Consider the following 27,369-nt stretch of genomic DNA (forward strand, 5'->3'; position numbering starts at 1 on the left):
CCTCATTCTTTAGTAAATGCACAGAATCTTGATTACCCAAAATAATGAAATGGGCCAACAGCCTGAGATTGTGAGAATTCAGGAAATAAAACTTACTAGATAGCATAAATAGTCATCCTCCCTTTTGAGTAAAGGAAAACTTTTGATATTACTTTGTCTGATTGCCATTAATTAGTACCAATACACTGTTAAGTTCTTCTTGGAACAAAGTAATAATGAAAATATTTTAAATGTCAGGATTGATAACCTAATCATTATACAGTCATGACACAGCGAACAAAAAAATGCAAGTTAGTTTTAAGTACTCATCAAAATTGTATTTTCTCTAAGAAAATATAGCAATAGCCAGGGCTTGAGTAAACAGTTAATATTATTTCTGTTTAAGCTAAGATCATCTATTAGGATAAGATAACTGCTGTAATAACAAGCCCCAAATCTTGGTGAGTTATCACAGTAAAGATTTCCTTCTCACTCAAAGCACAGTCCACTGAGTGAGGTGTGTATATATGAATGTGTGTGGTAAGATGGGTGTCAGTCTGCTCGATGTAAGCTTTCAGGGACCCAGGATCCATCCATCTAGGGATCCCCAACTCTTCTGGGGCTCAGAGTCCTCCACAGTACGCCTGCAGCCAGCCAGTAGAGAGGAGAGAGGAGAGAGGGAAAATATGAAAGATGGAGAGAGGATTTAGAGGCCAAGCCTAGAGCAGAACTCCATCCCTTCCATCCACATTCCATGACCCCCTGAGCGCCAAGGAAGCTGGTAATTATTGTCTAGACATTTGTTCAGGATGACGAGAAGGAACATGGATATGGTGTTCCTTCCAACATCAAATGAGACAGGAATAGTACGATATCCTGTTTCATTTCAGTGACAGAATAGCTGCCTGATGTGTAGGATATGAATAAAAAATATCAGTATTCCAATGAATACGACCATAGCATAATTTACATTCAAACAAGTGATGTCCCTTTGCAGCAGTCACATGGAGAGTCTTGTTCCATGGGACCCCCAAAGCCTACCATTTTTTAAAACTATTGTTTTGATATTTTCTCTAGAGCATGTTTTGATTCTTTTAAATAGTCCCAGCACTGGCTAATTCTCATCCTTTGAGGTTACATTTACAGTTAGAAATTACAAAAAAGCAATTTGGAGCAGCCACGCCTATTGACTGAAGAAAACAATCTATCTAAATTATAATATACTGGGTCAGATGTAACTATTAAGCAATGAGGCGTCTTTTCTCACTGGTGTTACACAAGGCAATTCCAAAATAAATGTTATAAGAATATTCTGAGCAACAGCATCATGGTTGGAATACATGTAACTGTATTTCTTAACACAGATGCCACATCGATTTGAAGAAAAGCAACTGCAATTTGGATCTATGAATCTTCAGGTTACTGAAACCACATGGTAGAACCACAGATGGGTAGGCAGCAGATAGAGAGAGGTAGGTAACACGCAGTCAGTGGAAATTCCTCCTCTTCTCCGTAATGCATACTTGGGTCCCCTCTTCTCTATTTCACTCCACTTGCTTATTCCAGCTATCTAGGAGAATGCCTGCAAGCACTGAACATCAACTAAAATAGTCTCATCCTTTGGGGCTTTCAATCATTTATTCCATTTAATTAGTTCAGCTTTTAGAGGCATACCTTCCTTGGGGGAAGATTTTAATTGAGTATATATAACATTTTCCCTTAAAAACCATGCAGCATAAAATTTGCCAGGTTACATGATTTGGTAATTTGTAAGGTTAAAACATTTGCTGATTCATAGCTAAAATCTCCCGATGGTGACTATTTTAAAGGAACAAAAGAAATAATGAATTAGAAAACAACTTGAACAGATAAAAACAAACTTTATAATACAAGGTACTTTTGAAGCAACAGAAAAGTTTTTAACTGGAAGGGTCAAACACCACCACACCGAGGGATGAGTACTTTCACTAATTGTTTGAGGGAATATTGCTTTCTGGAAGGCAATCAAGCAATGCATGTCAAAGTGGACAAACCCTCTGACCTACAGCTAACCATTCCACTTTAGGAATTTATCCTAAGAAAATAACTGAACGAGTGTTTGAAGATTTGGCTAGATAGGATTTCATTGCATTTTTTTAAAAACTTTTTTTATTAATTAAAAAAAATTAACAAACAAAACATTTAGAAATCAGTAATTCTTAATATCATCACATAGTTGTATATTCATCATTTCTTCGTACATTTGCATTGATTTAGAAAAAGAAATAAAAAGACAACAGAAAAATACATAAAATGATAATAGAGAAAAAAAAAAACTATATGTACCATACCCCTTACCCCTCGCTTTCATTTACCACTATTTCAAACTGAATTTATTTTAACATTTGTTCCCCCTATTATTTATTTTTATTCCATATGTTCTACTCTTCTGTTGATAGAGTAGCTAAAAGGAGCATCAGACATAAGGTTTTCACATTCACAGAGTCTCATTGTGAAAGCTATATCATTGTTCAATCATCATCAAGAAACATGGCTACTGGAACACAGCACTACATTTTCAGGCAATTCCCTCCAGCCTCTCCACTACATCTTGAACAACAAGGTGATATCCACTTAACACGTAAGAATAACCTCCAGGATAACCTCTTGACTCTGTTTGGAATCTCTCAGCCATTGACACTTTGTCTCATTTTACTCTTTTCCCTTTCATTGCATTTTTGTTTATGACAGTGAAAAAATGTACAAAACAAAACAAAAACCTAAAGGTATAATACTATGGTATCAGTTAAATATAATTTGGCATATCTATTCACTGGAATAATATTTAGTTGTAAATGGATGCAGTTATTGATTCCAAAGATCCAAACTATATATAAATGAAAAAAAAACATTATAAACCAAGTGTATATCCCATTTTATGTCTAATGGGGGAAAATAAAACATATAACATATATTATCAGTGGTTAAATCTCAATGGTGGGATTATAGATGATGCTTCTTTTCTTTTTTTTTTTTTTAAATACTGGTTTGTATTTTCTCGTTATTTTCCTCAAGGCACATGTATTTGCAAAAAAACAGTAGTATCATATAACGTGGATTCTGCAGCCAGATCGCCTGGGTTTGAATCCCAATGTTTCCTTGGTGTGATATTAGGCATACTGCTTAACCTTTCTGAGTCTTAGGTTTTCCACCTGTAAAATGCAGGTAATTATGGTATCTACCTCATGGGGTTTTAGTAAGGGTTAGATGTGGTAATACATTAGGGCAGTAGTAAACATCCACACAGTAAACACGACATAAATATTATTCAGTAATTAAGAAAATAATGGAGCTATTTGCATGTTGAGAAAAACACTAATCACTATTTTAACTTTAAATATGCAAATTAGCAAAGAGGGCAAGATTTTGTCAGAGATGCTAGCAATTTTAAATTAGGTCCACAGAAAACAATAAAACTGAAAAGAAAAGCAACTTACAACTACCCAAATTACTGGGTGGAACAATTAAATACACAGTCTCTCAAGGCGAAATAGGCCTGGGTTCCTACCCCAATATCCGTACACACAGCTCTAAGACTCTCCTAGTCACTTAACCTGTGTGCCTCAGATTCTTCAAGTGTAAAATGGGGATAAAGTAAGACACTGGCAATAATACAAGGGAATGGCCTTTTAGAGCTACTCTGTAGGTTAATTCAAATAACCCAAATAACTGCTTAGTACATTAACTAATAATTAGTAGTCAATAGCTAAGACTAGCTATTATTATTATCAACATTATTAATTACTGCCCTTTAAAAGAAGTTTTATACTGAGCAATATAGACCTAAGTCTAAACCCTAAGACTAGACAAACTGCCAAAGTGGGATCAACAATTAGTTCCCGAGAATTCAAAAAAGCAAGTGTCTGGGCAGGAAGTACAGATCAATGGGTGCTGGACTATCAGATAGCAGAGATTTCAGCTCAGGCATAAAACTTGATGAGACACTCAGAAGAACTCTAAAAATAATAACACAAGAACAACCATTTATGGCACCTTACACGTGCGAGACAGTTGCTACATTTTTTTCCAACCCACAAAAATACTTTGTATGGTTGGTATTGCTGTCCCATTTTACAGAAGAGGAAACAGGAAACAGATTCAGAAATAATAAATATCTTGTTCAAACTTCTGCAGATAGCAGAGGGAAAGAGAGAGAAAGTCAGGTTCCTAGGCTTAGGTTCTCGAAGAGAATCGGTGTTATGTGCTCACGCTCTGCTGCCTTCCTAGTGCCACCTGCACAAGTACAAGCATCCTGGATAAGACAGGACCCTCGTCACCGAGGTACTAGGTAGTGACAGCACAGTACAAGGACTTCACCTAGGCACCAAGATCCAAGGACTCAGCCCCCAAATCATGGGTCCCCATCTGCCACTGAAATGGCCCAAGCCCAGAATAAATGAGAGTCCATATAAAGGGGACCCAACTGAGAGGACCAGAGAGATGACGGAAGGGGGGGGGGGGGGGGCATGAATGGAGCCAGATCTGTTGTCCTGGTGTCTTTGTATCTTTCTAATATGTAGGCAACATTTTTACAAAGCAATGAGACTTTTTCACTTGTGCAACTCAGTTCTAGAAGTGTGTCAGACTCAAAAGGCCACTCCAACCGTTTCCCTTCCATTTCAGGGAAAACACAAATCTTAAAGAGTACAAATATGGTAGAGATTCTGGACTAGGTGCAATATCAGGGAGAAGGTCTTCTAATTCTAGTATGTTCTGCCTATTTCTCACTTCCACTTTCCGTTAGGCCCCCAACTGGGCAATGGACTTTCAGACATTTTCAACAATCCAGCAAACCCCACCCATCTACCCCCTGACGGCCAACAGAGGGCAGACTGTCTCTTCTTCAGACGCCACCAGAAGCACGTTTGCATTCCTTTCCCTTCAGATTTATTTTTACCCAGTTTGGAAGACTCCTTTCAGCCCCTTTCATGTGCTTATTTTAAAGGCCTTTACTAAAACCGAAAGGGAAGCTGGTTTCAGTAAATGCCTTTAAAAACATTTGACTATCTTTTTTGTCTCTAATGCTTCCCTCCCTCCCTTTTTCAACTCATTAGTTCATTTAGACATGCATTCTAGTAAGCCCCTCCCCCTCCAATTACCTGATAATTTAATGGGGTTCAAAGCTTCTTAAAGAACTATTTATAATACGATAGATGCTACAAACCGAGGAGCTTACACCAACGGATAAGGGAATGAGCTCAGGAAGCCTTCCCAGAGAAGGAAGCACTGAGCCATGTTGTGACCAGGCAATCCTTCTCAGTCCACTTTCTCCCTTGCCTCCACCCCACCCCTCACCTGAACTGTCACCTCGTTGGGCCTGAATCCCAGAGAAGGAGCTATTTCTTAACTGCACTCCTACTTCACATACTGATTTTGGGTAAGCTGCCAAGACTTTGCAAGTTTCTCATTTGCCACTTGTTTCTGGCTTCAAGAATTGTGTTTTTTTTTTTTTTCTATTGCTTCTATAACTTTTAATTCTGTGGCAACGCATCACATTTTTAACTTGGTTCTTCTGAGTTGATACATTCATCTTAGTTTTAAGACTCTCTCCAGCCCACTCTAAATCTGACCTGAATTAAAGTAAGCAGTCAGCTTTTCTTTCACCTTCTGTCTTTTTACTTCCAGGTGGTACTACCCATGGGGTCCCAGGAACAATTCTTGGTAACCTCCAGATTGTCCCTTGTCTGTGTTCAATCTCTTGCTTTCTCCGACCCTTAATAAACTGCTTTAAAAAACAAAACAAAAAAGCAAAACCTTGGCAATAATTACTCCCCTCTTCCAAACAATAGGGCTTTCATTTCTGCATTTTTTTCTCCATCACCTGACCTTGGTTTCCCTATTGGGTCGACAACGTTATCAGCTACATTTTAACAATGTCTTTATACTTGCATTTGAACAGGGCTACTGATAACTTCCTCTGGTGGAGTGGAAGGGCCTTTAGCACAGCACGATGATGACAGTTTGTTGGCAAATCCCACGCTCGTGCCTTGTTGAGGTGCAAGAAACAACCATGTTTAACAGTGTTATACGTTTCATTTCTCTTGGGTTTTGCTAATAGAAAAAAATGATTTTAACACATATAATTATGTAACCTTAGAGTATGAGGGCCTTTGCAGATCATCTCATATGACATACACAATTGCAGGAATCTCCTTCACAACATCTCTGGAAACCAGTCATCCAAAGGCTGTTTAAACCCCTCTAGAAGTGAGATGCTCCCTCCCTTCTCCATTGTTGAACACCTTTCCTAGGATCCTGTGACAACCAAGGCTAATAATGAGCCTCTTCTCCTCTTCAGAACAAAGAAATATTGAAGAAATGTTTGGTTTCTGATGCCAGTGACTGGAGAATATTCCACCGGTAACCTTGGCTTCCTTTTGGTTCAGGATTAGGGTGGTTTAACCAAAATATTTATCATAGCTATAAATTTGTTCCACAAACAGAGGATTTCAAAGGCATCTTTGTTTCCTTTCTCCTGACACTGCCACATTATTAACTTTTGGTTCGTTTGCCACGATTTTCAGATCCACTGGGCTACCACCTTCCTGCAGACCAAATCATCGCGGATCCGAAGGCAGGCCTTTCTCAGCCCGCGCCTTCCACAGGATCTGCTCTCTTTCTTCTCACACTCACTTTTTGTTGCTTCACGGATTGTACCGACCCAGGTACACATCCCGTGAATGGTGGGCCACGACGGAGCCAATCACGAAGTCATCACAGGCTTGTGCGTGACCTTCTCGGACAGTCACTGAAGCTAAGCAATCCCCCACGATGCTTTCTGCATCCCTCCAGTTGCTTCTGTACCTGGTGTATGACAAAGATTCACCACGAATCTTCTTTATTAAGACATTCACAATAAACGAACGAAATTAAAGACCATCACTTTGCCTGTGAGCTTGCGAAAGGAAATGGCAACGTCAGACGACATTAATGATGCATGAGATTTATGGGTCTAGCACCGTGTCAAGACCTGTGATAATCCAGTATTCGGTCCTCGAGGGAGAAAAATTCAGCGGTTCCTTTCCAGTCACGCCCTCCCAGAACACGGAACCTAGGCGCAGGCTAGAGCGACAAAACACTAGCAACGCACGACCTGGACGGTTAAAATCCAACTCGGGCTGCAGCAGCCACCTACAGCGCCCCCGGCCCCCCACCCCCGAATATTTACCTAGACGGGTTAAAGCACTTAATTAATTCACCAGCCGCTTCGCTGGAGGCGTCTCGGGCTTTCCGAGACTCCATTACATAACATCTTTTACAAAGTCTATTCCCAGCTCGAGTGGAAGATGGATTCGCAGCCAGCCTGCGGAGGCTCCACGCAGCTGCTTCCCTTTCTCGGGGTTCGATCTGGCGGGTGCCGCAGCCGAGGCCCCAGCCCTGCCTGGGGGTCTGCCCCAGCCTCGGAACCAAAAACTGCCCCCGGACGTGCCGCCGTCCCGCTCTAGGGGCTCCCGGACCAGCCGCGGCGGCCACAGCGTCGCCCAGGACGCCGCGCCTCGCTGCTCGCCGGGTGCACCGCGCCCCAGCCGCAGCCCGGCGGCCGTGCCCGGGCGGGAGAGGCGCGCTCGGTCCGGGCCGCAGGGCCAGCTCGGAGCGCCGGGCTCGGGGAGGAGGGGGGAGGAGCAGGAGGAGGAGGAGGAGGAGGAGGAGGAGCGGGAGGAGGAGCGGGAGGAGGAGCGGGAGGAGGTGTGCGAGGGAGGAAGGGCCCGGCCGCCGAGGAGGGAGGGAAGGGGAGGGGGCCGGCCGGGGCGGGGGGCAGCCAATGAACGGCGCGCGGCGCGGGGGGAGGGGGCGAGGTCTGGGGGATGAGGTAGGATGGGGGAGGGTGCAACCCGAGCGGCGGAGGCTCGAGCCATAAACAAGCGCCCGCAGGAGCCGCGCAGGAGTGAGGCGAGCGGGCCGCGCGGAGCGGACGGACCTTGTGCTGCGCCACCGCGCCCACTCGGCGGCTTGGGAGGCGGGGACCTGCCCGGGGGCTGCGCCGCGGCCGCCGCCGCCGCCGAGGAGAGAGAGAGGGAGAGGAGGCGCCGCCAGCCGGGGCTACAGCCGAGCGCCGCCGCCGCCGCCAGAAGTTTGGGTTGAGCCGGAGCTGCCGGGAGGAAACTTTTTTCCTTTTTTCCCCCCTCCCTCCCGGGAGGAGGAGGAGGAGGGGAAGTCACCGCTGCCGCCGGCGCCGACGCTAGTGGGCTTGGGGTCGGCGCGGCCCGCAGCGGGGGGGGGGGGGCGGGGGCCTCGCCCCGCGAGGGGAGGCGCGCCCCGGGGGCCCCGAAGAGGGCGGCGAGGACCGAGGGCTGCGGGTGCGGCGGCGGCGCGTGTGCCCCGCGCAGGGGAGGGCGCCCGCCCCGCTCCCGGCCCGGCTGCGAGGAGGAGGCGGCGGCGGCGGCGCAGGAGGATGTACTTGGTGGCGGGGGGCAGGGGGCTGGCCGGCTGCGGGCACCTCCTGGTCTCGCTGCTGGGGCTGCTGCTGCTGCTGGCGCGCTCCGGCACCCGGGCACTGGTCTGCCTGCCCTGCGACGAGTCCAAGTGCGAGGAGCCCAGGAGCTGCCCCGGGAGCATCGTGCAGGGCGTCTGCGGCTGCTGCTACATGTGCGCCCGCCAGAGGAACGAGAGCTGCGGCGGCGCCTACGGGCTCCACGGAGCCTGCGACCGGGGGCTGCGCTGTGTCATCCGCCCCCCGCTCAATGGCGACTCCATCTCCGAGTACGAAGTGGGCGTCTGCGAAGGTACGGCAGCCCGCCCCGGGCCCCCTCCCACCTGGCCCGCGCCGCCCCCTCGGCGCCCTGGCGCGGAACAAAGTTTGGCCGAGACTTTCCGAGGAGAGAGGGCTGCGCGGGAGGAGGGGCGGCCGCCGCCCCCGGGAGACCGGCCCCCGCGTCCCTCCATTCCGGCTCACTGCTCCCCGGACGCTTCGCCGGCCGCGGGCGCCGTTGGGTTTCGGGGGCGTGGGGGGGGGGCGGGTGATGTTGCGGGGGGGGTATCTCCCCCCGGCCCCGCACAGACACGCACCCTTGGGGCCGTGCCGGCTTTGGTTGGGTGGCACGACCCGTGCGTCCCGCGTTGGGGGCCGCTGCGGGGGCGGCCGCGGGCGTCTCGGGGAGTCTGGTCCCCGCCGCCCTCCCCGCTCTAGCGCAGAGCGGAACCTTGCGCTCCACGCCGTGCGCGAAAAGTCCATTTTCTGTGGGCGGAGGAGACGTGTCTCCAGCTCACACTCCTAGTATTATTATTATTATTTTTTACCTTGCGCTTTTACACTCCCGTCCTCCTCCTTGGCACATAAATCAGTTTCACTCCGGAGTGCGTCAGCCCAGGGAAGTTGGTACGGTGGCTACTCATTGATTTGCCTATTGTAAACGGTCAAAGGCTTTTTTTTTCCGAAATGAAAGAGGGCTGGGGGGAGAATTGCACCCAGGACTAGAAGTTGTTATTTTTTTTTTTTTTAAGATTAGCCATCTGCGCGCTTCGCGTCGTGTTGCGGGTCTCTTTCTTGTGCGTTTGACAGCGGGATTGCGGTGCTGGGTCTGCACGCCGCGTGGTGCGCCGCGACGTGGGGAACTGACTCGGCGACGAGGTGAGATGAGCGGAGCCGCCGGGTGGGGAGAGAGCCACGCTGGGCGGGTGTCGGCCAGCCTCGGCCTCGGGCTGCCTGGTTTGGTTTGGCGTCTAGAGAGGCAGCGAGTTCTTTGTATTTGGCTATCGGGCCGGATTCGATGAGCCCCAGCTAGGGTGGGACCCCGGTCTTGGCTGACGCTGGGGTGACGATGCGGTTCCGGGGCATCCTGGTGCAGGAGCGGAGCGCTGCGTCCTCGCTCCTGGGGGAACGGTGAGAAGCAGGGCCAGCCGCCCCCGCGGCTCCTTAAGCACCTGGGAGACCAGGAAAGAGTTGATTGCGAAGCATTCTTGTGGATGTGTTCGTTTAGCGTGGATGTGCTTGTTTATTGTGCTTGGGATACCGAAAAAGGACGTGGAACCCTTAAAAAGGATAAATAAAGATCTATTAAAAGGTTTCAGTTACGTGATTCTCTTTAAACACACACACATTTTCAATCTGTTGTACCTGCAGCTTTTGGAGTGTGGACACTTCTGAAAAAATCCAGGAGGCCTTCCTGGTTTGGAAGCTGGTGGGCAGGAAGGAGAGAAGGGAACCCTTTCTTTCTAGATGGAGAGCCTTTCCGTCTGAGGGAGCGCTGCTGCACCCTTAGAGCACTGGGTTCACAAGAGTTCATTTGTCTTAAGTACAAAAATGTCTCACCTGGCATTAAGTCTCAGTTTATAACATGTCTTTATTTCTCATATCAGTAAAATTGCCCACCAGATTAGATTCTGATACAATTTTATATGTTTGACTGTTGGAACTCTGCGTGGCTTACACTAAAAGATGCATTCTTGAACTCTGCCCCTTGGAGTTTATAATTTACTTAATCGAGCCTCACATGAATCCAAAATGAACAAGCAACATAAAAAAAAGGTTAAATGCCATGGAAATTGCTGTGCTTTGAGATGGACTTTTAGAAGTTCTGATTACAACCCTTGTTTTGTTCCTTCTTGAACATATTTCTGTTGAAGGAAATGTGCAGCTCAGGGAACATTTACAGTAATCAAGTGTTTTGGCAACATTTTCCATGTCACAGTATGGAGTTATTTTGGCAGTTGGTGAGCCTTTCATTCCTCTGAAATGATGCGATCCCTCATAGCTTCCTTTCTTCTGGTAACACCCCATGCACTCGGTATTAGCCCTGGAAATGCTTGGAAGCATTTGTTGACATGATTATATCTCAATTAGTGTTCTCTAGCAACACTTTTCATTTAGCAGGCCTGTTTTCAGCTACCAAAATTGCATGCCCAGGTTTTGTTTTTTTTGAAAGAATTCGAAAAACAGCAGTAGATTGTATTCTTAAGTCATGAAATTGGAGTGAGGAAGCAGCATTACCTGGCTGAAATGATGGTTCATTTTCAGTCATGTGTCTAAAATTTCCAGTATTTTCATTTTATTATAAGGCTTATGGAAAAAAAACAGGAAAAACATGTATAACTTTCTCAAAGTTCCTGGGTTTTTTTTGTTTTTTGTTTTTTAAGAATTAGAGGAGTCTTTATGTGCCCATAAAATATGTAAAAGGGCACTTTTCTATTAGGTTGCCAGAAATTTCTCAATGGCCAGTATTTCCCTCAGTTTCCACTTTTATTCAGAAATTCACATGCTGAGAGCAGGAATAACATAACTCACATGAATAAGAATTGGTATATTTTATTCATGTGAAAGTCTCTTTTGCTGCAATTTTTGCACTAAAATGACCCCTACTGGTTGTATCTGTTAATGAAAACTCTTGAAAACTTATTTAATTGGCTACAATGAGAAAATATATTGCACGATATAGAAGTACTATCATGTCTGATATACCTGCTTTCTGTTGAATAATTTAAATACAAATTATGTTGCCCTGTTTGTCAACTTGGCATAATTTTTGTGTCAGTCCTCATACTAACTTTGTGAAAAAAATGGCTTTCAGCTGTGATTCACAAAGCGCTTTGAATGAGGGGCAGAGATGGACCCTTTCCACCTTGTGGTTGACTGCTTTATGTTCTTTAAGGCCTGCTGGCACATAGTAGGCTCCCATAAATGTGCATTGAATAAATGGATGCACAGCTTTTCTCGGTGTTCCAGAAAGCACACTGAAGAAAAGGTACGTTCTGGAAGATCAAACAATGTGATGATGAGTCGTGTCCTGTGAATGTTTCTTTTCAGGCTAGTTTGGATTGCTGTGAAGTAAACTCTGAAATTATTCATTTGTTCTTGTTGTTAAGTGCATTAAAAAAAAAATTAATATAGAGCCAGATACCAGAAGTTTTTGTGACTCTCTAGCTCTAAAACGTGCTTTCTGGCCCCTGGGGGGGCACAGGTCCCTTCCCCATTTCCATTCATCTGGCCGGTCTTCCTGTTCTCTAAACGCTTCCCACCCGGCCTGTTTTTGGCAGACTGACTGCCTCTGGGGAACTCGCCCAGAAGTCAGAGGAACAAGATTGGATTCCAAACTCCTGAGGAAGAAGACTGGATGGGGGATATCTTTGGGGTGTCAACAGTAAGGTTTGGAGGCAGTGCTGAAGTGGAATTTTCTAGGAAGAATCGTGTGGTTGGACAGCAGAGAATTATATTTCAGGATAAGGGTATGAGGCCCGTTTTTCTCCTCAGTGGAAAATAGTACATTGTGTTTCTCTAATGGGTGGGGTGAGGTGAGAGGGCATAACCATACCCCCCCTTTTCTGAGTAAATAAAAGGGCACTATGGGGCTTCAGTTGGACAGTGAAGACGGTGGTTTGGAATGAAGTGAGCACTGTTGGGTCACTCCGCTCTAAGAATTTGTTGCATTAGATGCAGGCAATCCCAGGTAAGCACCAAGTTTTGTTTCCCCCGCCCCGGGGATGTTTGCTCCATGGCTTTGTCTTTAAGGAACTTAATTTTCCCTGTTTTTTTTTTGCCCCTGTAGTCCTTTTCAGGATGCATTCCATCTTCTGTTTCCCCCAGGTATTTAAACCTGTCCTTCCACCCGCTTTTCATGGCACAGTGCATAGGAGAACCAAGTATATGTGGGCGGGGATTTACAGCAAAGAACAGAATGTTTTCTCTGAAACTGTTGCCATCAGAAGGTTGTGATTTCTTTACTAATCACTGTAAGACAGTGGAGATGACGGTTCCTTGAACGAAAATATATGTGTGGGGGGGGGGGCAGGGATCTGAGGCGAGGCCCCAGATGGCAGGTTACAGGAGGCCAGATAATCCACCAAAATGTTTCGCTGTACCCAAGCCCCCTAGAAACTGCCCTCATTGCTCCATAATTTGACCTGGAGCCTGTGGATTTTAAATTTTACTAATTAAATAGAGGAGGTGAGGGGCCAAGTTAATACTCCTGTACTGGAGTTAGAGCAGTTAAAAATTCAGGGTTCCGGGCTTCGTTTTGAGTCATGCGTTTCATATTCCATCTCCAAAGTCTCTTAAGATGCCAGAGAGAGAAGCTAGGAGAGGGCCTATAAAATTGCACTAATAGGGTATGGAAAGAGAAACAAATGTAATAAACAAGGAAATAATTAGTTCCTCCCCAAAGTAAATATTGACAGAACCTGGGGAGGCCGTTCACTGCACATCTACAGAAGACAGGACGCAGTGACCTTCCCTTTGACAGTCAAGCTTACACAATCCTCGCTGTCTTTGAGGAGTCTAGTCACATAAAACCATTGGCGAAAAGCAAATGAATTGCATGTTATCAGAAAGGCAAAAATAGCAAGTCTGGAAACACTTGCTGCCATTAACACACATTTAGCAGCGACCTGGAGAATCTATAAACAATGTGTTGGCAGTGCAGTTGTGAACAGTCAAGTTAATTTATGACGAAAACTGTGCGAACAGCCCTGAAATGATGGACCCTACATCCAGTTGCGGGAGGCAGTTAGCGATTTGGTGCAGGCCTCCGTGTTTTGTGTTGCCTGATTAAGATGTGAGGGTCAGGATGAATGAGCGAACAAACTGGGTAGGTGGAGGGTACCGGCACTGTACAGTTAGGGGGAATAGGTTAAATGCACATGACCCTAAAAAGATCATTGGGTGGTAGGAATAAAGAATGACGAAGAGGGGAGAAGGGAAAATATTGAATTCCTCTTAGGGCAACTGTATCATCCTTTGAAGAATAATCCAAAACATTCCAAACATTAATTGTGAAATTCCTGGAAAATGTGGGTGTGTTTATCATCTCTCAGGCTGTGGTCCTCGTGTGAGAGATGACCGTGCTGTTTTAGCGTGTAAGAACAATGGAATAGGAGGTAATAGGATGAGTAAAAGGTAAATATGTTTGCTGAAGCGGGTTCCTCTAACACTGTTCGGTATGGCACGGCCACTATCAGAATTTTGGAGATACCCCAGTAAAGCTCATTTAATTATTTGAAGAAGGAACAGCAGACCAGCCAAACTCTCTTATGAATAACAAACTGAAAGCCTTCCTTCTCAGAGGTTGAATTCTCCAAAGCTGCGCCTTAAAAAATCTGACTTGTTTTTGCATAGAAATCAATCGCTCATTCATTGATCTTCTATTCTGTACAAGGCCTTCCTTTGGGGAGAGGGGGAGAAGGGGTGCAACTGGGAAGCTTGGAGATCTCTCCAAGGCATTCCCTACTCCCTTTGTAGGGAATCGAGATAAGGTGATGAGACAGCAAGAGTATTAAAAAATCAACAGCGCGATATAAGTTCAAGAGGAGAGAGTAAAGTGACTGCACACATGCATAGTTAATTGGTAAGTGACATGTATGGAAAACATGTGTTCTAGGAGTCACAGGCTCAAGCTGATCTGTTCAGGCTCTGCTGGGAAAGCCTGGAAGGGGAATCGGAATTTGAGCTGGGTTAAAAATATGAGTAGGGCTTCTTTTTCTTGGTGGCGAAGGGGATCTTACCCATCCTTGGAGCCTCTGCAGTATGTGCCAGTGTGTCCCAGCTCTGCGAACAAGGTTGCGTTCATAATACTTCACTAGTTGTGCTTCAAAATGGCAGGTTTCCTTTTGAGTGTGAGTCTCTGTTCTTCTAGCTTGTTCCACCAGGCAGATGGGCATGGGCAGTGGACTGAGAGGTGTCCCATTATCAGCATCTCTGGACGTCACCCTACCCACTGCTGCTTGTCCTGGCCAGTGAACCTGTTCAGACCATAGAAAACCTCTGTGCTTGGAAAAGCCCCCTTGGTGGTGTGGACAGGAGTAGGGGAGCTTAAGAATGCCCTCAAGGTCCGCACTGAACTGTAAGTGTTCATTTTGGGTGCATGTTGAAAAAAATGCCAAAAGATCCTGTTTTCCTCTAAAGTTGCAAAATGAAGAGATTTCAATTTCTTACTCGCCTTCTTCCCCACATGACCTACTTGTTGATCAGTAGAAGAGTGTGATTAATGGTCAGGAGTGTGGCTTCTAGGTCAGGTCGGTTCTCTGCCCCTGGGTGTCTAGTTTTCTTACCTGTGTGGTGGAGTTAGGCTGGAAGGGCCTGGTGAGTGGACCTGTGGCAGCACCTAGAGAAGAGAGATTGGCATTGGTGAATGCTCAGTAACAATGCAACTGCAACCAGAATACGTGAAACAGTCTGATGCTGGCTCATTCTCATGTTCTGTTAAATCTTCACCTACCTGAGTAGGTGTTAATCTGTAGTGAAGGGGTTTGGGCTCTTAGAAAGGGAGGAATTGCATTATTCTAAGTACATTAAGGTAAACATTTTAAGGCCCCTGAAGCTATCTTCCTAATGCTCGTTTGTTTTACTTTGTCTAAACAATTTCTACAAAGCTTGTGTTTGGGGGGTAAAAGTAAGGAGGGAGGAATCAGAATGCATGAAGGCACAGGAATCCTAAATTTAACCAGATGATCTGCCCACTGACAGTTGGGGTGGAGGGGCATCTCACTATAGTCAGTAATACATGTTTTCCTTCACGTTATGTTCCGGAAGATTTTGCCTCCTGTACCTTGGAGTTCACACTGATGTCGCCCTGGGATTTGTCCTGGACCTGGTCCTACCTGGCCTGAGCTAAGGGAACTTCTTGTACTGCACCTCTCTCCCGTGGGGCCCCAGTTCCGACTGCCATGCAGTTGGTCTAAATTCAGCAAAACCAGAGGTCCGATGTTCAACCAGTTCATTCCTCCACCCTTTTTTTGGCCCTCCTTACTTGTCCTGCCATCTTTTCACGTCCTGCCATCTTTTCACCTACAAATATTAAACATCTGCTATGACTCTGGCCTCTGTGCTGTATAGTAGTAATACCCACTTACTCTCTGCAGGCCTCAGCTTCCCGATCTGTAAAAAGGAAATATTTTTAATAGTTACCTTTTAGGTTTCTGTGAATATTAAATGAGATAAAACTGCTTTTGAAATTTTAACGTGCATGCATATCACCTGGGGATCTTGTTAAACGTGCCGGCTCTGATCCAGTGGGTCCTAGGTGGGGTCAGAGATTCTGAATTCCTAAGAAGCTCCCAGGTGACGCCAGTGCTGCAGTCCTCGGACCATACTTGAAGTTGCGAGAGGCTCGTACACGTAGAGCAGGTAGCCCTGAGTGTAGCATGCCGTAAGATTTCATAAATGTTAGCTAGGCTATTCTAATAATTATTTTTCAACCAAAATAAACGAGAGAGGGTCTCTGCTTTCATAGAGGTCACAGCCTAATGGTTGGTAGTAAAAGTGAGACAATCCATCACAGCTCAGGACAGTTCCTTACGGCTGTCCAGGCCAGTGATGGGAAGTGCTGAGCATCTCAAGAGCGCCTGAGAGAGGCCCTACTTCAAACTGTCTGCTGGGAGGGATTTACTGGAGGGTGCCGGGGTAAGCAGGACCAAGGGCTGCCTCTCCGCCCCCTCGCTGCCCCTCTGCTGCAGGACGTTGTAGGAGAAAGAACGTAGACTTTGGGGCTAGACAACTACCTGTGAGCAGGTCTCAGTGCTGTCATTTTTTCACTATCAGACCAGCTTGGTTTGTTTTTCTGGGTCTCAGTTTCCTCATATGTGAAATTGGAATATTAATAGTTTTCTAACAAGTAAATAATAGAATGAGGATTGGAGAGTTTATGTGTATATATAAATATTAGATTTTATATCGTGTGTGTGTGTGTGTTTGTGTTGCGTGAATGACCTCTGAAAGTTCCTGGTACCAAATGGATTTTAAGAAAGATAACAACGTTAATTCTAATTTCCATTCTATTCTCCCCCCTTATTTTCTCCATGTAAGTTTTTTTTTTTGAAGTAACTCTTCCTATATATATATATATATATATATATATATATTTTTTATTTATGTGAGTTTTAAAAACCTATTTTGTGTACATTCTCTCACTTCCTCCACATTTAACCAACTTGAGTGTCTTCAATAGGGGCTCAGAGAGGGAATTCTGGTCCTAGATGTGTGTTGGAGAGAAGAGGACTGTGAAGTACCAAGAACAGGAGCTGTGAGTCCAGGGTCTCTGGACCAAGAAAGCACTTGCTGGTTTGATCCAGTGTGGTGGTTGTTTCCAGCCTCTTTGGAGTTATCAACAGAATGTAAATATTTACTTGACTTTTTTTTTTTTCTATAGTTCAAATTCTCACTTCCAGAGAGCTATTTCAAAACACTATTTTTTAAAAGGTGACAACTTTTTTTGGGAGGGTGGCGGGGTGCATGACGTGTTAATTGTACCTGGGTCTCCCGCAGGAAAGGTGAGCATTCTACCACGGAGCTGCCCGTTCACCCAGAAGGTGACAGTTTTTAATATTGGTGGCCACTGGTTTCTTGAAATTGGATTAAATTTCATTTTATTGACAGAACTTTTTTGTGGGTTTCTGGGTACCGCCCGCGACTTTGGGGAGACAGCAGGAGCAGCCCCACTGCGAGGTTGGAGTCTGATGTGACAGAAAGAAGCTGCGGCAGGCCTGGCCAGGTTTGCAGATCAGGGCAGGCTTGAGAATAGCACGAGATGATGGGAGGGCCGGTACTTGTCTTGACCCCAAGTTTCCCTTTGGTCTTTCACATGGCTAGTGCTGCAGGTTTACGCAGGACTTGATTTTGTGGTTATTCTGGAGCGTCTTCCTGCTCCATGGAAGCTTAGGAAGGAGGAATACCCAGAATTAAAGTATTTGACATTGTCGTCTCCTTAGTTCCTAGAGTAGATGTGGTCCTGTTTTGGGAGAGCAGACAGGCCCTCCTTTCCAGGCATGTGACTCTACCTTCAGGCTGGAAATAAGTATCATTTTTATCCAGTAAATATTGGTCGAGGACTCCCAAGGCAAACACTTTATATTGGCTGTTGTGGAACGAGGAGAGAGAACTTGATGAAGACACAATCTGTGGTCTCTGGTTTACAACTTTTTCTCCTTCTCTTGGCAACCCAACCTTATTATGAGATAGTACAGGAGAAATTGAATTCTTTTCCCCCAGAAACTCTTTTAATACTGATCATTGTAGGACTTGTATCTTTTATCAAGAGTACTTGTATTCAAACTTGTAACCTACAAGCAAAATTAGAAAAAAAGTTTCATAATAATTTGAAGACTTAAGTGAATGTTAGTCAATTCAAACATAACACCTCAATTTGAAATGTCCTGGGAACATTTGTGCTATGAACACTTAAGAAAGAAAATTGTGTTAATTATATTTTAGGGTCTCCTCATTTTACATTTCAAGTTGTTGAGAAAAGAATTTGAATAATCTACTCTTTTGATTTGAAGAAAGTCTTTAACAACCAGCTACTCTGGCTATGGCAAGGTAAGACAGAAAAAAAGATAGAGGCTGTAACTAGAGACTGTGCCTGTCTTATTTAGCATTTCAAAACAAAAACCATAAACAAACATCTCAGGTTCAAAACAGAAAGGAATTTCTGGCAAGAAGGAATGAAACCTGAGCCTGTAGAGTTCCAGTCTATACGAGGTAACTTATTTAACTTCTTATACAAAGGCCACAAGCAAAACGTTTCACAGCTGTAAATCTCAGTATTAGAGAACTGTGATACAGTTTTTTAAGACTCCAAAAGGTCTTCGAAGTAAGGGAAAGCTACCTGGAGGAAGTTTGACCTGAACCAGCATTGGTTGGGTCACTTAGATCCTTACAGTGCACAGGGGACCTTCCATATGGGATATTTGGGCTCAATCCCATCCATATGGGGTCCCTTCCATATGGGATATCTGGGCTCAGTCCCATCCATATGTGATCCCTTCCATATGGGTTACTGGGGCTCAGTCCCATCCATATGGGATCCCTTCCATATGGGGTATTTGGGCTCAGTCCCATCAGGATGTATGTGTATACTTTACCAGAGGCAGCGCATTCATTACCTTGTCACATGTAGAGCCTGAAAACCTTCGCATTACTTTCCCCTATTCCTCACTACTCATCCTTCCTCACTTTCCATAGTTGGGAGTTTTGCTTTCTAAAAGATACGGACATTCCTATTCTGAGTGTGGAAAAAAAAAAGATGGATTTTAGACAGTTTCTCTCTGAATGCCAAAGTAGAGTGATTTTTAAATAGTTTGAGAAAGAATGGGTATGCTCTGTGCTTTTTAGGACCACTGTGTTCTTATATTTCAGTAAAATTTTATTATGATATCTATGACATAAAATGAAAGGACAGAGTTTCATATTTTAGTCAGAATAGCTTGTTTCAGAAAGGATGCACAAAAGGTAAGTATCAAAATATTCTTGTACATGAGAAAATAGCTACAGCTTCTGGATTCCCTTCATTCCAAATAGCTCAGTGCCTTCAATAAAACACCCTCAGCTTCCCTTGCCTTAATTTATCAAAAGGGAATTATTTAGTCACCTACCTAAAGGCAGGGGAACTGAACCAGATGATATCGTACTGTCCTCCTGGTCATAAGATCTATGTTTTGATGACCTAGAAGTGCTGGGCAAGAGTCAAATATTACCTTGTGTTTGCAGAGCCGGGGAAAGAAAAGTGGTAGTGTCTACATGACTCTTTGCCAAGTGCTGTAGACGGAAGGCCTTAGAGGAAGAGATCAAGTGTTCTTCCATAGTTACGTGTGTTGTGAAGAGACGAGACAGCAAAACATACTTACCGGGAAGTGAGTGACGGCTTCTAAGCGCCTGCAGTCTTTAAAGCCCTGTTAATGTGGCCTAGTCTGGATTCAGGGCAGAACCCATGCCTCTCCTGTGTGTCCGTGCTGGCCCGCTGCCTTCACGCATTCTCCATTTTCTCCTTTACTTCATTAACCATTGCGGCCGTGAGGTGGGTGGGGGACAAATACTGCTGAGAGAGACGTCTGAGCAAAGACAGGCCAAAACTTGCCCAAATTCACATCCTCGTTTCTGCCTCTGAATTGAGTAATTGCTGGAGAGAGTTGAGTAATTGCCGTTCTTCCTAATACTGCAGGCAGCAGCCAAATTCTCAGCATTCTTTTACCTTTGCTGCTGTTTTCACTTGCCAGGGAGTTTCCCACCAGACACAGGGCAAGCAGTTTTAAGGGGCAGACTCAGTTTAATGAAACATAGCAGTAATAGCGCGTGAAAGAGCTGTCCCTGGCTTCACGTGGCTCGTGGGCACCTTGTATCTGGAGGATACATGAGGAGCCTTGCAGAGAGACGTGCTGCAGGCTGTGCCGGCTCCTTAACCGGTGCGTGTCACCCAGCCACGGGACAGGAAGCTCCCTGCGTGCACGTGGGAGGACACATCTTCACAAAGAACGTTTCAAGTACAGCTGAGTTGGGAAGCTTGGAAAGCGGCCTCTTGCTGTCTAGAAACTTCAGCCTTCTTTCACACGTTGTGGAGAGGCAGGGTGTTGAGCAAGGACAGGTGCTGGGGACCTGGGAGTTGATGTAATAGGTGTTATCCTAAAGCATGCGACGACGCTCAGCTCGGCACAGCCCCCAGGCTCCTCCACCTATAAAGGTGCTTTGCCCTGAGTTTAATGTGTTTTTGCCAAGAGCAACCTTCCAGAATGAGGTGCTAGTTCATTTCAGTCGGGCATCTAGTTGTTAATTTCTTCTGAGTGCTAAAATACTCCATCTGGGAGTATGTGACCGGCGAAAACTCAGCAGCTAGCTATTATGTAGAGCTCTTTCAGGATTCTCTCTTTCAATTCAATTACCTAAGCTCCCAACCCCTAGTAATAGAAACTAATTTAATTCTTAGTTTCCTGTAATATTTTGCTTTTTACCCAAATCTGTAAAACTGCTCTAAGTCTACTAATAACCAAGTGAACATTTTATATTGTTGCAAAGAAAGCACTTCCAGTGGAGTACTACGGCCTCCTTTTATTTTCCTTAGTTTTTTAAAAAGATGATATCAGAAGGAAAATCCTGTCCCAGACCCTATCCTCTCTCTTCCAGGCTAGGATTCTGGAGACCTCATAGTGGTGGCTGTCTGAAATAACCATTGAGAGATCGGTGGTGCTCATTTACTAACCTGCCCTTCTGCTAAGATAGGTTCTCCTTTTCTCTTCTTTGGTCAGATGGGTCTATTTGGGTTTCTTCTTGCTTGCTTGACACATATTAGCATGAACTTTTAAGCTGTGGGGCAGAGAGGAGGGTCTTGAGTGCCTTTTGTGAGGACTCCTGTCTCTGGTAGAAACAGCCCAGGGTCTCGGTGTGTGTGCCGCAATCAGTTTTGCTGGACAGGTCCCTTGCCGAGGTCTTGGCGCTGCGGTTTTGGCGCTCCTGCGCTGGTCAGTCCCTCCCGTGACCTCATGTGGGCTCTGTATCCGCCGGGTGGCCTGACAGCCACTGGAGAGGGTTGCTTCCCAGCGGCCCTGCCTTTGCCTCTGCACTCCTCCCAGCGCGGTCACAGGCAGCAGTCCAGCCATTGGTAAGAGAGCAGCAGATGCTGGTGCCAAGCGTCAGATCCTCAGCGAGCCGCCCCTGCGCTAGTGGTGTCAGCATGACGGTGTGGCGAAGGTGGAGTTCTGCAGGCATGTTGGAGGGAGAGCACATTGCCTACATGTCTGACGCCATAGGGGTTAGCAAGTGATAAAAATGCATGAAACAAAGATCTTTACAAGGTTGTAGTAGACATGGCCTCAGACGTGCCCTGGACAGTAAAATTGTTCGATAGTATCAGCAGCCAGGCCTTCGGGTGGGAATAGTTGCAGAGATATCTTTGAGAGATAGGACGCTAAGTTCATTCCTTCTTTCAATGTACAGTTACTTTTGTGCCTTTGGGTGTGGAGAGAGAGTGTATGTTTGTGTGTGTGTATTTTCGCTTGCTGATCACACAACACAAACAGTGCTTTGCATTGTGTTACAGATGTGCTGGAAGCAACTCCCCAGTTTGAAGCAAGTTAAGGGTAGTATCTACTCTGTAGATCTGGAAACTGAAAATTACTTCTTAATAAATAAAGATTGTGCATTGTTTTATTACATTTGGAAAAAAGAAGTCTAATTAAAGTGCTTTGACTTTTAAACCCCCTGGCTAATTGAGATATCTGTAAGAGGACAAATGGAGCTCAGGGAAATTACTTATTTCTTGGTGACTGGGACAGAAGTTTTATTATTGCTAAAGTAATGTAGGCTAATTTTTAGTAGTTTCTTATTCAAATACAGTTTTTTTACCTTTTGTAGAGATTTTTGATGTAATGGCAGAAATTTCTGTAGGGAAATGAGCAAAATAAAAGAAGCCAGAGGTGTTTTTGTTGGAAGGAGATGAAATTATTTTCAGAGACTGTGCTGGGAAAAGGTGAGCCTTCACCAAGGTTATTGACTACCTATTCAGGAAATTATCTTAGATGCTTTGGAAAAAGAGAGAAAAGATTCTCTGCCAACAGGACTGGAAAACTTGAGGGAGATAAAGTATTTACATGCATTAATGACATAAAACATTTCCAGAAGAAATATATAATTACAGCTACACTTGGCACTGGAAATAGTCCATGTATTATATTTTGTAAACTGTGTATGAATATATAAGCATATATCCTTGACTCAGGAATGTTTGCCTGATACTGTTTATTGAGAATGGAAAGGTAGAAGGCATTAGAGGTGAAAACATAAAGGAGGGCTACTAATAGAAAAGGAGCAGTGAACTTTTTTTCCTCCTTTGGAGGGGAAGGATTTCATAAGCATAGTAATTACAGCTCTCCTTTTGTTCAGCATTTAATGTCCCATAGACTTTAGTAATTTGCATGTTATGCCTCAAGTCTACAGGTAAATGAAAACTTAGACTCCTGGATTCAAGACCTATCTTGTTTATAAAATGTCAGGTTTTCCAACTTTATTTCAGTTTTTTTCTGGGACAGAAAGACCATCTGAGAACTCAGAAAGTCTGTGAGGAGGGTGAGCATTTTCTGAGTTGTTTTAAGCATATCTCCTGAAATCTAGTGCAACCAAAGTTTTGGGCACAAGGCCAGCAATGGGAAAATGGGTGTGGTGTCAATTTCTAGATTCCCCCAAACTGTCTTTTCGTCCTTCAAAATGTGGTTTCATCCTTCAGACCCTCCCTCCTTGTGCTGCTTTCTTTGTGAGGCCTGCCTGCTCTACCCAGGAAAAAGTTCATGCTCCCCTCCCTTTCCTCCAGCTTCCACAAATAGCACTTTCTCCTCCCCATGTTATAGCACTTCTAAAACTGCGGAAGAGTTCAGATTTCTCTCTCCCTGCCTCATTGTTATCCACGTAAGTGGCCAGGATTGTGTGTTAACCTGGTGCTTGGCACACAGGAAGAACCCGGTGAGCGTTTGTTGACTAAATCTAGACTCAGAGTCATCCAAGATGATATACAAAGCTTCACCATCTGATCTGTTTGGTTTGCACTGTGGGAAGCTGAAAGCAGTGACACTTTACCTGTGGAGAGAGGATCCCAGTGAGAAGGCATATCATTGCAGAAAGAGGCTCCAACTGGTTAACTGCCTCCCCCCTTCATTCTTAGAATGTTTTGTAATTTTTCCATGATGGATTAGTTTCAGCTGTATTTATTTTGGCAAATATTTAAAGGTAATTTTTATCTTTGAGGACTTTTCTTCTTGCAAGTTTGTCATAAAGGTGTCATCTTTCACCAACCCTTCATTAACTTGTGAGGATTTTCCTGGTGGGTGGCTGCTGTGTAACCTCTTTACCACCAGGGATTTGTTGCACGGGGACCATATGAATTCTTCATGATAATAAAGAAGACTAATGTATTCTCAGCAAATCCAAAGTGCATACGTTGATGAATCAGGAAAGAGTTCAGTTTAACAAACACTTATTGAATGTCCAGGCTGTGAGTGTTACGCGCAGTAAATGATACAGCCCAAGATATTTACAGCTTCAGGAGATATCTGAATGCCCTAAGGAATTTCACTGTACAGGTTCTTTGGGGAAGGAAATTCTAAGCCGAGAGCGTGGAGATGGAGGTGTGCGACTGTGAATGCCTCAGAGTGGTTTAAACAGGAAGTCCATAGGAATGCAATATAAGGAATTTAGGAGAGCAAAATCCCATTTGGATTTACTCCAACCGCTATGACTTCAGAGACTGAGGAATTTTTGATGACGAGTGACTAGTTTGTTGTTACTTGGCAGCACGGAATTGTTTTTCCTTTCACCCTAGTCATGGATTCTTTGTTTTTCTACAGGTCTTAAAGTGGTTTACAGATTAAAGGCAGAGTAAGATATTAGACAGTTAAGGAGACAACAGCAAATTAGAAGCTTTGGCACTAAGCCTTTCAACTGATAATGAAAAGAGGTTTGGCCAAGATAAAATATATGGTACCCTAGGCACATACATGAAACCGTCATAGGTGTATCCTCAGGATCTCTGTACCTTTTTTTATTTGGCATGGGCAGGCACTGGGACTAAAACCTGGGTCTCTGGCCTGGCAGGCGAGAATTCTGCCACTGAGCCACCACCACACTTCCTCTCTGTACCCTCTTGCCACTTTGTGCGTGTGTTCTGAGAACCCAGTTTTCTTAGGGCAGTTTTCATCTCGGTGTCTCTGCGGTAGTGTGTGCCTTCAGCTTTCCTGCGTCTCGAGTGTTCGTCTCACACCTGTTGATGACTGCAGGGAATATGAAGTCCTGCTTGGTGGTTTTCACGGTAGCCCAGTTTAGTCTTCTGTTGATTACTACCACCTGTTTAAAAGGTTTTGGTAAAGTGGAAGAAGGAAAGCTGAAGCTGATGGCTAGAGAACTTGTGGCTCTGGGGCTATGGTCCATAAATTTTAGTTGGCAAGGAAAAGTGAACATTTTAAGCAAGGTAATATTTTGAGGATTCACTGATGATCTTCCTTATAACTCTTTAAAAATGTATTTTGGGTAGTCTCATAACTGTTGGCATTTCCAAATCAGCTCCCTGGCCTTGGGGGCGAGCGTGCTTTCCTTTCGGCATCGCGGTCTCTGAGACTTTTTCGACTTGATGATGAATATTGCCAAAATCAGGGTGTGCATGTTCCAAAACCCGTGATTCCTCAGTGAGTTTTGAGTGATAGGTAAAGGACCCAAAACTGTCCTTGCTGCTTAAATGGTGTGTTTATCCTCAGACTTTAATAACGTAGATGAATGGAGGCAGAAGAACTGGAAACCCTTGAAGGAGGGAGGGCCCTGTTAGTGAGCCAAGGTAAACAGTCTTTGTAACTGAAAAATATGCTTCCTGGAAGCACAGAACCTGCTGAAGTACGTGTGAAGTGTCACCAGCAGGGACCGTTTGCAACTAGATAGATAGATGGGCTGGGCTGAGTCCTGAAAAGAAGCTCTCAGAATTACTTGGGAGAAATCAATTTCTTGAATCCTTTGACTCGGAGAGAAAAAGTCATGTTTGTAGGGGAGAAAGCAAACTGACAGAGCTCTCTGGTGCAAAAAAGAAGTGGCTAGTGACCCGGGGAAGGCTTTCCGGGGCGGCAGAGGGCACTGGGTCGGCCTCTGTGAATCTGCAGCTGCCTCCCCGCGTGTCATCTTCCTCTTTGAAGGGTCTGCTCAGAGGTGTGGTCTGGCCACCTGTGCACCTGGTCCTTTGTATCCAGGGTCCCCGGTGTGAGGACTGTGGCTCTTGATTGCTTTGTCTTCTATCCTTCCTACCAGCAGGATTGTGTTGCTTCTAAGCGTATTGAAACTGTGTAATGTTAAGTAGCAATTTGTACGCTTTGTGCAGATTTCCAGCCCACTGGGCAGGGACATTTTGATTCTATTGCTTCTTTTTTTCTTTTCTTTTTTAGCACATTATTGGATTGCAAACGTTTATTTAGCATGAGAAATGGATGCAGTTGACTAAGTCCCGTATTAGGGACTAGATATTAACTTCAAGATGAATTTGTAAACTTTGTGATTTCAATACATGTGCCCTGTGCTCTTATTACCAAGGATTTTATGTGAGTATTTAAAAGTTCCCCAGCTCCACCATTTTATAGATTAAAACATGAGGTCTAGAAGTTATCTAACAAGGCACACATCAACTTTGGGAAACTTGGATCATAGTCAAGGTCTTTGGAATTCTATCAGGAAAAGTCTTTCTTCTTGGAAAAAGTACATGAATTTTATTGACTGATAACAATATTAATAAATGATTTTTGCAACTCAGATTCTGGTTTCATATTCAGAAAGCATACTTAGCCTTTGTTGTACTATTTTAGATTGATCTCTGTAATCTTTATTTTACAGAAAACAAATTTTTTTCACTTAAAGCGGTTGCATATGCAGTAGCCAAAATCACCACCAGCCCTAAAGTATATTGTATATAAATTTTAAGTGCTTTGTGGGTTATCAAAAGGAAGATAAAAATGTCGGTTACCTTTTTAATGTTGAGTTCCTGTTTCCGAATTGTAAACCTGTAAGAACTTATAAATCAAGTATGAGCTATACCAATCCTAATATTTAGTCCAAACAACCCTGGACTTTCATTGGTTATCTGTTAGTTGGTGGGAGCACCCTGAAAGGTTTAGGCGGCGAAAGGGTGAGAAAGAAGGAAGGTAGACTGGGAAGTTTAAAGTGGGCAGGTTTACGTCTGCGCTCCGGGGCTGAGCTCACCAAATCCAGGATGGAGGCAGGTGAGTCCGCGCCTGGGTGATGGCGCGGGCAGCTTTTAAGCAAGGGGGTCAGGTGACATCCGGAAGGGGCGGCTCCCTGGAAGTCAGGTGTCCGGAAGGGGTGGCTCCCTGGAAGTCAGGTGTCCGGAAGGGGCGGCTCCCTGGAAGTCAGGTGTCCGGAAGGGGCGGCTCCCTGGAAGTCAGGTGTCCGGAAGGGGCGGTACCCGGAGCCATGTTGGGAGGGGCGACAGCCTCAGCAGCTCCAGGTGCAGTGCCCTTCCCGGTTCCCCCGACCTAACCACCGCTTTAGACGTTTTAAGCCACAGCATATAGCAAAGCGATGCATGTGTACCACTGGAATTTATAAAATATTTTTTTGATCAGCGCATTGACTTAAAGGACCACGCTTTGTACTGAAAAGGTAACTCAGAGGGGAAATCCCGTCACATATAGCAGTGTAACCGTGATATTTATGGAAAGTTAGTTATACTGTTCACTGAAGTCAGCAACTGTATAAAACTTTAAAAAATTAATGAAAGCACAACGCGTAATAGATACTTCATTCAGCAACAGTGAACAAGTGTTTGACGCCCTCTGCCCCCCCCCCCCCCCACAGAAATACGTGTGCTGAGAGTGTGTCCAGGGTGAGTGGTGAGTGTGGGAAGCGTCGGTGCTGGGATCCGTAGAGGGCTCACGGGGAGGAGAGGTCTGGGGCTTTCCTAAGCTCTGGCCCAGCATATGGCCTGTGGCCGTATGTGACCAGTGTACATAACTGTGTCTAAAAAGTGGTAATCAGTAGCTTGCCTCCAATATTATACCATCAGTCTTTAAGAGTTGATCTTTATTATCAGCCAACACTGCATCTGTGTTCTTTTCAAAAGCTCTTTAACAATGTGATTTTAAGTGTCGAAGTCAATTTTTGGTGAGATGGGTTGGTGTCTGCCT

The 27,369-nt window shown here is 44.9% G+C and overlaps 1 protein-coding gene and 1 long non-coding RNA gene across 10 annotated transcripts in view; one reads left to right on the forward strand and one right to left on the reverse strand.

The window, feature by feature from the left end:
* Positions 1 to 411: 411 nt before the first annotated feature.
* Positions 412 to 26,576, reverse strand: LOC143661444 (uncharacterized). 6 transcript variants are annotated; one of them, XR_013164594.1, is made up of 6 exons: positions 26,426 to 26,569; positions 15,920 to 16,075; positions 15,796 to 15,820; positions 14,995 to 15,047; positions 14,449 to 14,685; positions 412 to 623 (listed from the first exon to the last, which is right to left on the reverse strand). It is a non-coding gene; the product is annotated as an uncharacterized LOC143661444 (long non-coding RNA). The 6 variants fall into 6 exon arrangements; XR_013164597.1 differs by lacking the exon at positions 412 to 623 and adding an exon at positions 26,190 to 26,226 and having other exon boundaries at positions 10,972 to 14,685; positions 26,426 to 26,576; XR_013164596.1 differs by lacking the exon at positions 412 to 623 and adding an exon at positions 26,190 to 26,235 and having other exon boundaries at positions 10,972 to 14,685; positions 26,426 to 26,576.
* CRIM1 (cysteine rich transmembrane BMP regulator 1) overlaps positions 8,390 to 27,369 on the forward strand; it is a 214,236-nt gene continuing 195,256 nt past the window's right edge. Inside the window, exon 1 of one of the 4 annotated variants that reach the window (XM_077135053.1) lies at positions 8,390 to 8,741. In XM_077135053.1, the coding sequence (XP_076991168.1) occupies positions 8,411 to 8,741 (331 nt within the window). In that variant the 5' untranslated portion in view covers positions 8,390 to 8,410. Of the gene's footprint in view, positions 8,742 to 9,668; positions 12,399 to 16,821; positions 26,846 to 27,369 lie in introns of those variants that run through there. The other 3 variants (XM_077135057.1, XM_077135054.1, XM_077135055.1) reach the window with 3 other exon arrangements.

This window comes from Tamandua tetradactyla, chromosome 17 (assembly GCF_023851605.1).
Source record: "Tamandua tetradactyla isolate mTamTet1 chromosome 17, mTamTet1.pri, whole genome shotgun sequence".
Classification (NCBI taxonomy): Eukaryota; Metazoa; Chordata; class Mammalia; order Pilosa; family Myrmecophagidae; genus Tamandua; species Tamandua tetradactyla.